Consider the following 18171-nt stretch of genomic DNA (forward strand, 5'->3'; position numbering starts at 1 on the left):
TGAAAAACCGGTATTCGTTCGTTACTAGGTCGACTAGCATACTGACTTATGCCATCCGGACGTTTTGCTAGGTAATGCACTCTGAACGCGGGAGAGAGCGGTGGAATTCACTTATGCGTCGTTTCCGAGAACACCAGCTAACTTATACCCACCCCTGTACAAAATATGTTCCATTTAAAATAATAAAAGTTAAGAAAAAACAGATTAGACCTGTTTTGTGTAGATTAGCATCTGTAAAAATATTGGTACATTTGGACGTTGAGAGGTGACTCAAATTTTTTTGCAGAAATTGCTTGAAAATAACTCAAATAATAATATTTGAGTTATCCTCCCTCTCAAAAAGGTCCCGAACATTGTTTAAATAATCAAAATGTCAAAAAATGAAGGAAAAATTCGATTTTTTTCTTCGTTTTTTGATTATAACTTTAAAAGTATTCATTTTCGAGAAAAGTTTTATTGACATAAAAGTTGCGTAATTAAATTTGCTACATAATAGAATTGGTTAAATATTTAAAAAATAGTCACCCTTGTTGCAAAATGGCAATAATTACGAAAAAAACCATACAAAAACAAGTATTCGCTTTTTACGTTTTTCAACCATTTATGCTACACTTAGCACCTTCATATTTCACCCAGAAAAACTTTATGATACAGTAAAACAATACTGTAAATTTCATTAAGATCGGTTCAATAGATTTTGCAATCCAGCTTTCGCAAAAAGAATTCATTTTTTCAAAATGTTACAGGACTGAAACTAAAGCAGATAGCAAGTTAAATTTTTTCTTGCGTATAGAAGTGTACTGTACCTTTCATTTGCAGTTTTCAAAATTAAGATCCATTAACTACCACGGCATCAGGAATTTTTTTAAATAAACATTAATTATTGGTGCTGCGCACAGGACAGCGGAGAGTTTGCTCTGATTGGGCATTCCAATGACCTTTGATAATGATTGATATATTTTAATTTTTATTACATTTCGATATAAATAAATAAATTTGTTTATTGCAAAATAAAAACACATACTCTATCCTTTGAAATAACACTTTTTTTAGCAAAAACTTTCTTTGTTCATATATTTTAACTTAGAGAATAAAAGTTTATTATTTTTAAACATATGCAATTGTTTAAACAATATTTCACAAACAATAATCAAATTAGTTTGATTTTTGTGGAATTAAAATATTAAAATACAACAAAATATAGAGTAAGAAAATAATATATTAGATAAAGATTGGAAGAAATTTTGGTGGAAATAAACTTGGGTGATTCGAACACCGCTGTCCTGCGCGTAGCACCAATAACTAATGTTTATTTAAAAAAATTCCTGACGCCGTGATAGCTAATCGATTTCAATTTTGCAAATTGAAAATAAAAGGTACAGTACACTTCTATACGCAAAAAAAATTTCAACTTTCTATCTGCTTTATTTTCAGTCCTGTAACATTTTGAAAAAATGAATTTTTTTTGCGAAAGCTGGATTGCAAAATTTATTTTGCAAAATCTATTGAACCGATCGTAATGAAATTTACAGTATTGTTTTATTGTATCATAAAGTTTTTCTGGGTGAAATATGAAGGTCCTAAGTGAAGCATAATTGGTTGAAAAACGTAAAATGCTAATACTTGTTTTTGTATGTTTTTTTCGCAATTATTGCTATTTTGCAACAAGGGTGACTATTTTTTAAATCTTTAACCAATTTTATATTGTAGGAAATTTAATTACGCAACTTTTATGTCAGTACATCTTTTCTTGGAAATGAATACTTTTAAAGATATAATCAAAAAACGAAGAAAAAAATCAAATTTTTCCTTCATTTTTTGACATTTGGATTATTTAAACAATGTTCCGGACCTTTTTGAGAGGGAGGATAACTCAAATATTATTATTTCAGTTATTTTTAAGCAATTTCTGCAAAAAAATTAGAGTCACCTCTCAACGTCCATCTCAAAACAGATGGGCCCTGGACTAGATTACCGGAAGCAAGATTTCAGTATTTAATTGATGGATTCGACCGTTACTTGATGGAAGTTCATTTTATCTAACAATAAAAGACTGAAAACGTTTGTTTTCTATACTTCCACAAAATTTATTATATCTAAGTGACTACAGCTGTTTCGGCGGAGTGCCTTTCTCAAGTAATATAGTTTACAATGTGTTTGCCTTTTTAATCTTCAACTGAAGAGGTTGAGGAGTGGGGAGCTATTTGTCTCGAGTTGGTCATTCAGAATTATATCTGTATTTTTCAGTTTATTAATTTCCATAGATTCTAAAAAAGATAGCTTAAGGCCTTTATTTTGAATATGTAGAATTTGAAACTCTTCATTGAAAGAATGATTATGATCTAGAAGGTGAAGTGCGTATGTAGAAGTGTCTGTTTTTCTATTGTTGAATGCCCTTTTGTGTTCTGCTATCCGTTTGTCAAAAGTTCTGCCAGTTTGACCGATGTACGTTTTCGGACAGTCACCACATGTTAGTTTGTACACACCACTCTGTAGTTGCTTTCTCTTTCGGCTTTTATTGTTCTTAATATATTTGCTTAAGTTGTTGTTAGTTCTGAAAGCTGGTGTTATTCCTTTCTTTTTTATGTATCTGGCTATTGTTGTTGTTATCTTGCCAGTATATGTGAGAGAGCAGAAGGTACTGGGTTCTTTCTGTGGTGGTGGATACACTAATTTCAGGGCTTTCTTGTGGAGTTTTTGGTTTAAAATTTTGTTAACTGTTTGTTCGTTATAGCCGTTGTTTACTGCTATTTGTTTAATGATGTTTAGTTCTATTTCGAAGTTATTTTTTGTCATGGGAATTTCTGTCAGTCTATGTATCATGCTATGGTAGGCTGCTAATTTGTGTTGTGTAGGATGGGATGATGAATTGTGTATAGTTGTGTCAGTATGGGTAGGTTTATGATATACGGAGAACTCATGTTTGTTGTGTAGTCTGGAAATCGTTACTTGACCAATTTCTATCATATATTAATTCACTTCATAATAATATTGAGTTTACAGTAGAAACAGAACAGAATAACTCTATAAACTTTCTAGATGTAACGATTTCCAGACTACACAACAAACATGAGTTCTCCGTATATCATAAACCTACCCATACTGACACAACTATACACAATTCATCATCCCATCCTACACAACACAAATTAGCAGCCTACCATAGCATGATACATAGACTGACAGAAATTCCCATGACAAAAAATAACTTCGAAATAGAACTAAACATCATTAAACAAATAGCAGTAAACAACGGCTATAACGAACAAACAGTTAACAAAATTTTAAACCAAAAACTCCACAAGAAAGCCCTGAAATTAGTGTATCCACCACCACAGAAAGAACCCAGTACCTTCTGCTCTCTCACATATACTGGCAAGATAACAACAACAATAGCCAGATACATAAAAAAGAAAGGAATAACACCAGCTTTCAGAACTAACAACAACTTAAGCAAATATATTAAGAACAATAAAAGCCGAAAGAGAAAGCAACTACAGAGTGGTGTGTACAAACTAACATGTGGTGACTGTCCGAAAACGTACATCGGTCAAACTGGCAGAACTTTTGACAAACGGATAGCAGAACACAAAAGGGCATTCAACAATAGAAAAACAGACACTTCTACATACGCACTTCACCTTCTAGATCATAATCATTCTTTCAATGAAGAGTTTCAAATTCTACATATTCAAAATAAAGGCCTTAAGCTATCTTTTTTAGAATCTATGGAAATTAATAAACTGAAAAATACAGATATAATTCTGAATGACCAACTCGAGACAAATAGCTCCCCACTCCTCAACCTCTTCAGTTGAAGATTAAAAAGGCAAACACATTGTAAACTATATTACTTGAGAAAGGCACTCCGCCGAAACAGCTGTAGTCACTTAGATATAATAAATTTTGTGGAAGTATAGAAAACAAACGTTTTCAGTCTTTTATTGTTAGATTTCAGTATTTTACGTATGACGTTTATGCCTATGAGCGTCTTCATTTCAATGCATAATTGTTTGTGAATATCGCAATACCGTAAAACAATAACCTTAAAAATTTAACATTCAACAAAAATAAGAAGTTTAGAGTCAAATTACAATATTATTGTTGGTGTTCTACACCTGCAAACCCTTAGATCTTCATTAACCAACTCGCTGACTTACCTGCAACTCGCTAGCACCAGACGTACTATGCCGGTCGTAATCTTTAATTGACATATCGGTGTCGGTGCAGTTACCATTGGTAACTTCGCCAGTACCATTAAGGATTTCTCCGTTTTCAGTTGGACCAGGTCCGCAACGAGGATGCCAAATGGCTCCACCTTGAAGATACATCTCTTCCCCGTCACCGAATGGATCCCCACATTTCGTACAACGGGCACAAGTTGGATGGAAGTGATGATTATCTCCAGCCTAAAAATTTTTATCATTTTTATCCAAAACGCACACTTAAATTAAGAAAACAATTCGGAAATATGACTCTCATTTATTAATGGTTACAGTTACGTTATGTTATCACGTTTTTATATGGATGATACCCAATTTGGGTTCCGCAAAGGACTTGGAACAAGAGAGGCATTGTTAGAGGAGTCCTTGTGAAGGAGTTAGAAATTATGAAAAGTATAAAAACTAGAAAACTGGAATATTTGGGTCACATTACCAGAGGAGAAAAATATGAGTTGCTGAGAATTATTATGCAAGGAAGAATTCAAGGAAGAAGACGCATCTGCTGGCTGAGGAACCTTAGAGAATGGTTTAACTGTAGTTCATTACACCTATTCAGAGCAGCAGCCAACAAAGTGACCATAGCCATTATGATATCCAACCTCCGACAGGAGAGGGAACTTTAAGAAAGAACCACGTTTTTATATATTTCGCCTGTTCTTTGTCACTTTGTCCGGGAAAAATCTTGTAATCAATGTTAAACATACCTCCCGACTAGTTACGAGATCTGAAATTATCAGAATAGCTCAGAACTCGATGGCAATGCAATTTTCAACAGCTTTTACATGGATCCATTGAGTTTTATTTGGAATCCGAAGCCATTTTAAATTTTATGAGGATAAATTAGTTCTCAATTTTCTTAAAAGATGGTGCTACTAGTTTTCTCAATAGATGCCGTTACTCTATGTCATGTAAAATTTTCTATTCATTATTTTATATTATGTCCTATAAATAATAAAAACGTGGTATTATAAAAAGGGTAAGTATTCATGTTATTCTAGCTTGAATAAAAAATGAACTAAACTATATTGGTGATTATTTAGACCTCTTCTTCTTTAAATGTCTTCGAGACGGATGTCGGCAATCATCAGAGCTACTCGGACTTCAGAGATGGCTGCTACGAAAAGTTCATTTGATGTACATCCGTGCGATTCTCTCAGGTTGCACAGCCATGATATTCTATATCTCTCTATGCTTCTCTTTACTTGGATCTTTCCCTACATAATCAGTTGGAGTAAGTTGTATATCACTCCACATGCAATATGTCCGAGATACTCGGTTTTCTTGTTTTGATTGTATTCAAAATTTTTATTTCTTTATTAGTCTCTCTCAAAATCTCTTTGTTTGTGACGTATTCTATCCACGATATTTTCAGAATTCTTCTATACTACTTTCACAACTCGAAGTATTCCAGTTTTGTTATTGACGTCGCATTCAAGGTCCAAGCTTCCATTTTGTAAAACAAAGTCGAAAAAACGTGCTCCAATTTTAAATCTCTTATGCAGAGCACTCTCCTCGTTTTTGCTCTAGCTTTTTCTATTCTGATTTTGATTTCCTGGAAGTAATCATTTGTGAAGGTAATCATTGTTCCAAGATAAATATGTTCGACATTGGTTCCGTTTATTCTCGTTATTTCTTTCAGTTTTCGATATCCTTATAATTTTTTTCTTTATGACGTTCACTGTTAGACCGTATTCTTTTCCAAACTTGCTATTCTGGTTGCCAGCCTCTGAAGATCTTCGGCTAAGATGACAGTGTAATCTGCTTATCTAATGTTGTTAGTGGGAACTCAATTTACCGTTATTCCAGCTGTTTCATACTTAAAAGCTTTTTCAGGATCTCTTTCGAGTAGGAATTAAAAAGTGTTGGCGATAATACGCATCCCTGTCTCACCCTCACCTCACGTCTAATTTCAATTTCCTCTGACAGTTGTTGGTGAACATGTACTTTTGCTCGCTGCTTATAGTATAAATTCGATATGATCATGAGGTTATTGTTTAAACCTGGCATGCGCAAACTTGTAAGGAACGAATTAAATAAAAGAACATAACACAACTGTGTGTGATGTAAAATTGTAAAAATAATCTGGTAGAAACTGGGATACGCTAATTCGCATTAGTGAAGCTAAAAATGATGTTCAAACAATTGGTTTGTAGCACTATTTTTGCGAAGCTTCAGATTTCAAATTCTTCACAAAAACATTTAATGCTTTTCTCATAGTTCTAAGTTTTTTCCCTAACGCTTTGGTTTCCTCGAAAGGGGTACCGGAAAATTGCGATCGTAATAATGCCACGAATGATGTCAGATTACGGTGGAAAAATCAGGGTTCATTACTGCGGCAATGAAATGTGTAAACTCAGAAAGCGTAATCAGTACCGTTTTCACACAGTACCACACTTTACCGCCGCAATAAACCGTTGACTGAATGTTTCTCCCCGAATAGGCTACCTCACTCAATATGTCGGCACTGTCATATTGCGTTGCAGTGGCTTCCGACACTTCCTTGAAAACCACTGCTATCGTTGTAGCCTAAGCCATACAATGCCATTTACTGTGTCAAAATCTTTTTTTGTCAGGACACAAAATGTCACATACATAAAGCATACAAGTTTTTAGAAATTCGCCCATAAGAGAATACTTTATTACTTTTTGCAATATTGTATGCTACAGCTACAACGTAACTGGCATTTGTAGCGAGCTTTTGAGAACAGCTTTGTTTTAAAAATATTTTGCTGGCCTGGCAGTTTTTACATAGAGCTCCTACTTTTTGCTTCTGTTCTTCGATCATAGTTTCAAGTTTCATAAATGCTATATATATCTTATCATGAGGAGTCGTGAGACGCTGAATTCCTTGAATAACGCTACATATTTAGGCAGATAGGTTTATCCTTAATAGGCGTGAAATAGTAGTTCCAAGCCCACTCAATGAACTTTGTTTTTACTTGCTATTGTAAAGATAAAAAATGCCAAAAAAAACTACCAACAAATTGAAAAAATAAGTAAACATTTAGAATAATAGAGTAAGATAATGACCGATAGAAGAATTAAATAAAAAATTGTATTGCAAAATATTATTTTACATCTTTCTTTATACAAACCTGCAAAACTTTTCCACTAATGAATCTATTGCAGTAAGCACATTTGACTCCAAATTGTTTCTGGTAATCCTTTTCGCAATACGGAACTCCATTTCTACCCATATACTCCCCATGTAGTACGGTACCACAAGTGGTGCATTTGAAACACCAAATATGCCATTGCTGATCTAAAGCCACCAAAGCTTGGCCCTCTTTCAATTCTTCCTTACATCCAGCACACTCTGCAAATATAATAAAAAATTATAATTATCAGTAGTAATTACATGAGAGCTCTAAAATTATGCCCGAAGGGGAGTGAAATTATGTCAAAGTGTCACGAGGGCAAAACAAATTGGTAATTTTTAAGAGCTCAAGTGTAATTCGATTATTTCGGGAATAAAACTGTTTTCTACATCATTTTAACTAATATTTTATTGATATCTTAGTCTTAATATTTGCTAAACCTGTTCATGGTGTTTGACAAATTGTAAAACATTAATTGTCACTTTAATGTCACTGAATGTTCATTTTTGCGTAGCAACGAAGGGCATCTGACGTAATACTTGACGACGGGAAATTATCGAAAAAAGTTCCCGATATAATTTTTATTCTTGTAGCTTTCTATTGGTCAGAATCTCTACGAATGAAATAATCATTGCAGCTCTAGGGCTGCTTAAATAAACATGTAGTTTGTTTTGCTATTGCTGGTATGGAGATTGTGGACTCTACAACGAATGTTCCGGACCCATTTCGGAGTACTTTGCCACCAAATCTATAACGTAGCTGTGACTAACATCACGATTTGGGTGTATTTTTTGAAAAGAGGAGCCATCCATGACACCCATTTTCCAATCTCTCCATAAATAAAAATAATTTAATTTCATAATTTCATTCTCGAAATAGAATCGAAGTAGAAGAAGAACTAACTGACCCAATTGAAGCTGGCAATTGGATAAGACAGGAGGATTCCCTGAGTCCTCTATTGTTCAACCTGATCATGGACGAAATTATAAAAAAAGTAAGAACTAAAAAAGGATACCAATGGGAGAAAAACAACTTAAAATAATCTGCTATGAAGAACATGTCATACTATTAACTCAAAGTGCAGATGATTTACAACGTATATTGCACCAATTTAATATAACCGCCAGAATATTTATCATGTTAATTTCCCCAAAACAGACCAAATGCATGGTTATAACAGCTCATCATCAACAGCAGCTATTCCATCCACCAGCCATTTGCTTGATGTCATCAGTCCAGTCCATCTTGTTTGAGGTCTGTCTCTACTTCTCTTGCTTGTTCTCTTGCTCGCCCTTGGTCGCCATTCGTGAATTCGCTTCGTGCAACGGTTGTCTTCCATTATTCCTATGTGTCCTGTCCAGTTCCAGTTTCCTGTTATAACAGCTACTAAAATGTAAATTGGAGCTGGAGGTACAGATAATAGAACAAGTCATGGAGAAGGTTAAATATCTAGGCATCACACTATCTGGCTAGGGAAAGCTCGAAACAGAAGTTTAAGATCTAATGAATAAAGCAAACAGAGCCGCAGGTTGCCTAAATGAAACAATATGGAGATATAAAAATATCGGAAAAGATATGAAAGAATTTACAAAACAGTCATCACACCAATAATCACATATGCGGCAGAAACACGACCTGATACAGAGAGGGCAAAAAGTATGCTAGAAACAGAAGAAATGAAAAACCTTCGTAAAATCAATAACAAGACGCTATGGAACAGAGCTAAAGTGCAGATATACGACAGACAACATTAATAACTGATTAAAAAAACAGAAAAGGAGAATGAAACGACCACATAAGCAAAATGACAACAAATGGAGTAGTAAAACGGCAAGAGACGTTTCCCCAATAGGAGAACGATCAGTGGGAAGACCACGAAGATGATAGAACGACAATCTACTGGAGGCACATTAGTACATTCTTTAAAGGTAAAATATTGCAAAACCTCTAAATTTTAAAGAACCGCTTGGATTGACATGAAATTTGGCATACACATAGCTAACAAGTCAAAGAAAAAAAGTGATATTGTGCCGATGTGTGCTTTTGCCCTAGGGGTGACTTTCACCCCCTTTTGGGGGTGAAAAGTATATGTTCGAAGTAAGTCCAGAAATGGATAAAATGACTAATTCTAAGCAACTTTTGTTCTATAAAGTTTTTTCACCAAGTTAATACTTTTTGAGTTATTTGCGAGTGAATATGTTAATTTTTCTACAAAATAACCACGTTTTCATACGGTTTTTCGCAAACAACTCAAAAATTAAGTATTTGGTCGAAAAAAATTCTCATAAAAAATATAGCACGTAAAAAAGTGAAAAACATGGTGTATATATTAGGTCCCTATAACTAGTAGAAGCTGAGTTATAGCTAATGAAAAATAGGTTCATATTCGTCGAAGTCCAAATCGAATATTTTAACGTGCCATAACCAAAAAACGAAGCACTTTTTTGGGGAAAACTCATTTTAACTTTTTTAAAGTGTTTAAAAAATGCTTATTTTTGTTTTTTTTTTTAATTTTTAGCATCAAAAGTAAACAAGTTACGCTCAAAATAAAGTTGGTTCTTTTTTTTTGGTAAAAAATCGGGAAAATCACCCCCTAATTAGCATTTCAAATGAACTTAATTGTTACCACTTCACAAGCTTTTTACTCACGTATGTATTGATCATATGATCTGTAAGTTTCATCGGTTCAAAGTCCTTATTTTTGAAAGAGCTGTAGTTATAAGGGCTTGAACGAGTCACTTATCACGAGTGTATGCAAATTTAGAAACACCGAATCTTAACCAATTTTTGTCTCACAGTAAAACAAAAAAATACAAAATATTCAGAAAAGTAAAGCCGACTTTTTTTATTGTTTAAGATTTTTGGTATCTCTAACAATTTTTAAGTTAACTTAATAAAAAAGCATTTTTTTCAAAATTAAAATTTTTAAAAATTTTACTTTACAACCAATTTTTTTCAAAAATAAGCATTTTGAATCGATGAAACTTACAGATCATATAAACACAACATAAAAAGTAAGGTAATTTGTGAAGCGGTAACGATTATTTTTTTTCTGTCAAAACAAAAGGGAGCAACATTATTTTGAGCGTAACTTGCTTACATTTGATGCTAGAAATTTTTTGAAGTTATACTTCTTTAGGCGCGATTGAGATTGAAGGTGAATTTATATTAATCTGCGCGCATGCGCACACCGACAGTACGGTATTAGTCGTTATACGGGCTCTGATTGGGTGTTGAAATGATCTGTCAATAATAAATAATTGTTCAATATGAAGGTAAACAAATGTTGTATAATATATTAGTTTTATTGTTGTGAGGACAGAAACAAAAAAGTTTATAATTGTAGTGACTTTTAAATAGTTTTTAAAAGCAACAGGTACGTAATAATTGTAAATGTATAATAGGTACCTACCTACTTGAACCTACCAAAATACATAGTATGTAATATTTTTATTTACATAATTTGATTACCATCAAAATTTCTATCAATATTCACATAATATATTGTTTTCTTACTCTATGTTTTGTTGTATTTTTTCAATTCTAAATCATTTCAATTCAAAATCAAAATAATTTGATTTAATTCAAAAATGTCAAAAGTTTAATCCGTTTAGTTAGTCGATCTTCGCACATAATGACACATTGTCTCCGTGGCGAAGCGTTTCTTATGAACCCCAATACCAAACGCGCTGATAAGCTGGTTCGAACCCCAATAGAAACTTTTATTTTTTATTTTTTTTATACATTTTATGATTGTAAGTATATTTATTATATAATTTTATTTTCAGAAAATACGTATATATTTAGTTAAAAAATTTTCCGACAATTAATGTTCAGAAATCATTTGTGGCATTTTTAATGTGTTTGTGTGTGTTTTATTCTTTTATTATTTTAATTTTTGGCACTGTTTTAATAAAAATGTTTGAGAAGTAGTAAGTATAAATTAGTTTAATATTTAAATAAAATATAAATAAAAAGTATATTAATTTCGTTTAAATCATATAATAGAAGTATAACTTCTTACGTGCGTACAAAGTACACACACACACATTCTTTTTTTTTTATAAAAACAGAAATAAAGCTTTTTTAAACACTTTAAAAAAGTTGTAATGTGTTTTCCCCAATAATGCTTCATTATTTGGATATTTCACATTGAATTATTCTATTTGGAATTTTTCGAATATGAACCTATTTTTCATTAGCTCTAACTCTGCTTTTGCTAGGTATAGAGACCTAATATATACACCGTTTTTTTCACTTTTTTATAGGCTATAGTTTTGCTAAGAATACTTTTTTTTGACAAAAAGCTTACGTTTTGAGTTATTTGCGAAAAACGTCTAAAAACGTGGTTATTTTGTTGAAAAATGAACATTTTCACTTGCAAATAACTCGAAAAGTATTGATTTGGTGAAAAAATTCTATGGAACAAAAGTTGCTTAAAATTAGTCAATTTATCCATTTCGGGACTTATCTTGGGCATATATTTTTTCACCCCCGAGATTGGGTGAAACTCACCCCCAGGGCAAAAGCACACATCGGCACCATATCACTTTTTTTCTTTGACATGTTAGCTAAGCGTATGCCAAATTTCATGTCAATCCAAGCGGTTCTTTAAAATTTACAGCAAAAACCGTGAAAGAATGTACTACATTGAAAAAACAGAGAATTATGTCTGCACAAAAAGAAGAAGAATTTCGTTCTCGAAAAGAGTAAACCTCTCTTTTACTAGAATCTTTTAAACTATTTTACTCATTAAAGTTATTACTGAACAAGTAAAGTTGATAGGAAATAACCACTTAAACTGAAGACCCTGGATATAATAAGCATTAAAACTAAACCATCAAATTGACTTCTAGATTAATCTTAATCTGAATGTCAATAAATATTATAAAAAATTATTATCATATTCGTCCAGAAATCTAATACATATTTTATAATCTGATGCCACAATTTTAAAATTTACATATTTATACAGAAATTAATTTGAATTACAAATATTTAAAAATAAACAATTAGTCATTTAAACAAAAATATTTGGGAAACTGACTAGATATACTTAAAATAGATTTCATTAATGAAATCCACCCACAAATGTTTTGCCATCTTGTTTATATCATGTTATTTATATTCTATTCTTTTATAACAATTATTTTGGTTAATACTAGTTTGATACTAATAATCTTGTAGTATTTAGTATTATTGCATATATTACTGAGTAATACCTATATGAAACTTGTTTCTTACTTGGTACTTATCAAAATCTTAGTTTAGAAACACGTTGGCGAGTTAATCAATGTAACATCCTTTCTGCACTTTTAAAACCAAATAATTAAGCATACGATACAACAAAAATCACGGCTCTTTTGAAAATGTGTTGTTTACTAACACACGAGGATCTATTGACATACAGTTAACTTTGACCGATTATCCTCTCCTTCTCTATCTTTTCTCCTTCGTAAGGATGTAGTGGCGTCACGTAATTTAATTGACTATTTCTGTCTAATTATTATCTCTCTCCTGTGCGTGTTGTTTTCTTTCGAAGAATTAATTACCAGTTATATGTTCTTTTTTGGTCCGACCATCGTGCTGGATTCTACAAGCCATTCTTCAAGGAAAAATATTTGGAAAGCGAGGTCCAGGAAGAAGAAAAATATCCTGGTTAATGAACCTCAGAACCTGGTTTAACACAACATTGTGCAGCTTTTCCGCGCTGCTGTAGATAAGATTGCCATGATGATCGCTCACCTTCGTCACGGATAGGCACATCAACAAGAAGATCGTGCTGAAGATCTTCCTTTAAATTTTTGCCCGCTACGTTGCCTTCAAATATCATTCGTTTCATGCCTTCTCTTCTGCTAGTTATATGTACGAAAAACCGTTTATCGTCAACGTGTAAATCATCAACTTCACAAAAAAGACAGCATTACAGGGCCTAAAACCACCGGTGCTGGGAGGAACAGAGATACCATTTACCAAAGAAACAAAATACCTAGGGATATATGTTGATCAATGCTTACATGGAATACTCACATGCTGAAAATCACATACAGACAAATATAAAAGGGTACCTATGTGGTAAGATATTTATTTATCGTATGGCAATTACAACACATTTTTAGAACAAAATTACAAACACTAGAGTTACAAACAAACATCAAGTGTATTAATATAATCAATTGACTCTGAAGTTGCAAACAGGAAGTCTTCAGGGCTACCACTGTAGGATCTTGAGAGACACTCTTCAATAATGTGGTCAATGGTTTGGTTCTCCCCACAGTCACATTGAGGAGACGGGTTCTTTCCCCATTTATGTAGCATGTATGCACATCTGCCATGTCTGGTTCGGATCCTATTTAGAGTGGACCATATTTTACGTGGCAGATCAAAACCTGGTGGCTTGTGGGTAATGCAGGGCATGTTATTTTGCCATGCGTTCCATTCTTGGGACCATGCATTCGTGATGTTGAACTCCTCATGTATCATTCTTGCCGTTTTTATTGGTGGTTTTCTAGAGCGGAGACGGGTATTTCGTGCATCCTCGGTATCTTGGTGGATCGGCAGATTTATATTGTTCATGATCTTTTTGTATTCACGTGTGAGTGCGTCAACTCGTCGTGAATGTGGAGGTGGGATGTGACTTAATACTGGAAGCCATTGGGTGGGAGTTGATTTAATTGTACCAGCTATCATCCTCATAGTGCTGTGCAGCTGAATGTCGACCTTTTTTACGTGTGGGCTGTGTAGGCAAACTGGAGCACAATATTCAGAGGTCGAGAAAACAAGGGCTAAGGCAGTAGAGCGGAGAGTGGAAGCCGATGCTCCCCCAGGTGGTACCGCAGAGCTTCTGTATGATGTTATTTCTTGTACTCAACTTTTGGGCAGTTTTTGTTAAATGCTCTTTAAATGATAGCGTTCTGTCTAGTGTTACGCCCAGGTACTTCGGTGTTTTGTTGTGGGTAAGTGTGGTATTTTCAAACCGTATGTTGAGTTCCTTTCCAGCAAGTTTATTGGTCAGGTGAAAGCAACTAATTTCTGTTTTGGATGCATTTGGTTGAAGTCGCCACTTGCGAAAATATTTGCCCAATATATATAAGTCTGCCGTCAGAACTTCTTCAGGCCTTTCTAGTGTTCTGCATCGTGTAGTGAGGGCCCAGTCATCGGCGTATCCGAACTTTCTTGATTGTGTTTCCGGCATATCTGCTAAGTATAAGCTAAATAGTAGTGGAGAGAGCACTGACCCCTGTAGTAGGCCATTCTTAAGTTTCTTTGGTGGGCTGATATCTGTGCCCATCAGTACTTGAAACATTCGGTCGTTGAGCATGCTATCTATTAGGCGTGCTATTGGTTTACAGGGGATTGCACGGAGAATTTTGTATATGAGGCCCTCTCTCCATACTGTATCGTAAGGAGAACTATCGTAAGGAACTATGTATTATATTTTAATTTAATTTATTTTATTATTATTTTTATTTATTATCTTATTTTCCTTTCTACTTTTATTTCAATTATATCATTTATTTTACTTGGTATATGTGGTAAGAATTGGGGGCTCAACTTCAAAATGACCCTATGGTTATACAAAAGGGTTATTAGACCAATGATAACCAATGGCCAATGGGTATGTGATGTAGTGTACAAAGGCGCAACAAGTGGAAAAAATAAGGCTGCTAAATCATAAGCAAAGGCCTGTGAAATACGGAGGCCATAAAAACAACTACTACAGCGGCGTTGGAAGTCCTGCTGAATCTTCCACCACTTCATATCTTTATACAGAGTGAAGCCAGATGAACGTTAGGTATTACCATCAGGGAGAAAGTACCAAACATAGAAATAAAAAGAACAGGAGTCACGGATGCAGTTGAAAGAATAGTCATGGCTAAATGGGCTTGGGCCAGACATGTTGCCAGATTGAGGAATGATAGATGGACCAAAACGATTCTGGAATGACGACCAAAATAAGAGGCATATCGAAGCAGAGTACGACCACCGACTAGTTGAACGGATAAAGCGCAACACCACAAAGATGCAAGAACCTCAAAACGGAAAATTTTATTGGAGGCCTACGTTCAGCAGTGGACCAATATATGCTAATTGATGATTATTGATGAGACAAATACTAATGTACAAATACTAATGTAAAGAGTAGGACGCCTGTTAAAAAAATGGAGCGAAGTTTTATGCTAAAAGAAGCAAGTATGACGAAACCCAGTGGTCTGTTTTTACTGTGATGTTCAAAAAGTTTCTCCTCAGTAGAACATTAGTTGGACAATAAAAAACGGAATGTGGCACTCTGTGCCACAGGGCATAGAGGCCGAGGAGGGGGGTAGCTTTCTTTTCGTCTATTAGGCAAAGAGCGATTGTTTTAATTTAATCTATTTCATTTTATTCGATTACACCGAATTCGATTTTATTTAATTTTATTTAATTGTATTTCATTTTATATAATTTTAATTTAATATTCATATAATTTTATTTTATTAAGAAACACGCAAGGGACTGCTTTTACTACTCCACATGTATGTTCGCGTGATCGTTATATTTTATCGTTTTACTTCATTTCAGTCGCCTTCATTTTTTCATATCTGTGCGCGATCCACCGCTCACGACAATCACAGATCATTTCGATTAAATAATCAAATCTGATATTATATTGTCGAAAAGAAATATCATTCAGCAGTAGTTGCTGATGTAGTGATGTATATGAATATATTTCCCAAAAATGAGATTAGTTCCGGTTAATTTCTTGTTTTTTAACATATTATTTAGAACTTTATTCAGAAGTTTTAATCTTAACATCATCATATTAATAAAAAACGGGATGTGGCACTCCGGGAGTGACCGAAGAGCTTTCTTATCTTCCACGCACGGAACTATGTATTATATTTTATTTTAATTTATTTTATTATTATTTTTATTTATTATCTTATTTTTCTTTCTAGTTTTGTTTCAATTATATCATTTATTTTACTTTAAGTTATTTTATTTTAATTTGTTTTATTTAATTAATTTAATTTATTGCACCGATTAATGCATTCCGTCCGTAGGCCGCGATAAGAAAACTTTTCTAATGGTAGGGGAGCAAAGTATGCTAAATTTGCAGTCACTCGAGCGTTATGGGTACCTACTGGGTTGTGATAATTAAGTCCTAAAATCAAAAAAAGTTAAGTAAAATTTTCCATTTTAGTGGGCGCTTTCCATTTTTTAATTTAATTTTACATTTCCAACAATCGTTTTTTCCGATTATAGCGCCATCTATCCATAATTCGAAAAAATGTCCCGAATAAAAGTTGCTTATTTTTACGCAAAGAATCCAAATCTGCAATAAAAATTTGGGGGTCCCATTTAAGATTTTAAAGTAACCCCCCACTCCACCTCCTTGGAGGGTCGTGTTTGGTACCATTCGATAGATTCTTCAAAAACATTTTGCAAGTGTATTTTGCAGTTTTTCGATCTGATGTTCATTTTGCGAAATATCGCGGGGTTTGTATTTACAATTTTAAATTTACCCCCCACCCCTCTCCGTGGGTGGTCTCTCATGTTTAGTACCATTCGATATATTTTTGAAAAATATTGAAGACGTATTTTTTTCGTTCTTTGATCTGACCGTTCATTTCGCGAAATATTCGCTTTTTTGTGAAACTTTTTGACATTTTGACTCACCCATTTCGTTTCGCCCCGCTCAAATCGTCAGATTTTTAAAATATACACTCTTTTGCATGTACAGTTGAACCCCGATAAGTCGGCCCCCGATAACCCGGAAGTCCGGCTAACCCGGACCGATTTTTATCAGACAAACATTACAACAATAAAAATGTATGTCCTTTATGCTGGATTTTCCAATTTCTTTTCAACATCTTAAAATATTTTCTTTTATCTTTCCTTATAAACATATTGTTCGAATACTATAATATCTTATATTTTTCAGGCTAATTTTATTTATCATAATAAACTTTCTTCGTAAAAATTTGTCGCTTTAGCGAATTCCTATGTAGTTCATTCGTTTCAATTTTCAATGTCAAACACATTATACAATGAGAGATAATGCGTATTTGTGTAATTTGATACATAATATACCTTTGTAAAAATGTGTTATCGAAACCAACAGGCATCTGTAGTATCCTTTATTTACTTGAAACTGTCTTAGCATTGTTTAGAAAAAACTATTTTTCAAACAATGGTGTTAGTCTTCACTCTTATTAAATAACATAAGTTCGTTCTCGTTGCGAGACGGTATTGTGTGTAGTAAAGTCGCATTGTTCGTTCCGTTCTGTAATCGTTCGTAAATATATTCAGATTTTGTGTTTGCGGTGATTTTTTGTCTACGTAATGGCAATAAAACTTAAAATGTTGTTTTTGTTTCAAAATGATAACAAAAGACAGTTTGGACAATCGGTGCAAAGATAAGAAAGCTAAAAATGAGACTCTCGACGACGCTTTGTATGTGTGGAACGCGAACGTGGTTTATAAGTGTCTGTGTGCCAATTATAACGGAGTTTATCTGTAAGCATATCATATTTTAATAATTTTTACCATTTTCTCCGGCTAACCCGAATTTTCGATAACCCGGATCGGCCGCGGTCCCGATTAATCCGAGTTAACGGGGTTCCACTGTACTTAACTTACCTTATCTTAATCTGACAATTTCGAGTATTTTTAAGGATAGATTTTTTTTCGGGCCCCCCTTAACAGACTTCCCTGCGTTAAGAGCCAATATATGGTAGAGGTACATCTGCAGGGTACCAGGTTTCTCCCCATATGATAATCTGACGCGCTCGAGTAACTGCAAAAATCCCCGCTTGGGCTCCCCTAACATAAGAAAGTTTCCAAAAAACAAATTGGGAAATAGGTTT

At 33.8% G+C, this 18171-nt stretch overlaps 1 protein-coding gene across 4 annotated transcripts in view; it reads right to left on the reverse strand.

The window, feature by feature from the left end:
* Window positions 1–18171, reverse strand: part of LOC114329219 (actin-binding LIM protein 3) — a 148592-nt gene that overhangs the window by 73352 nt on the left and 57069 nt on the right. For all 4 annotated transcript variants that reach the window (XM_050655980.1, XM_050655981.1, XM_050655979.1 and 1 more), the window contains exons 4-5: window positions 7319–7539; window positions 4161–4409 (exon numbers count right to left, since the gene is read on the reverse strand). In XM_050655980.1, the coding sequence (XP_050511937.1) occupies window positions 4161–4409; window positions 7319–7539 (470 nt within the window). The remainder of the gene's footprint in view (window positions 1–4160; window positions 4410–7318; window positions 7540–18171) is intronic.

The sequence above is a fragment of the Diabrotica virgifera genome, chromosome 7 (genome assembly GCF_917563875.1).
Source record: "Diabrotica virgifera virgifera chromosome 7, PGI_DIABVI_V3a".
In the NCBI taxonomy this organism is placed as follows: domain Eukaryota; kingdom Metazoa; phylum Arthropoda; class Insecta; order Coleoptera; family Chrysomelidae; genus Diabrotica; species Diabrotica virgifera.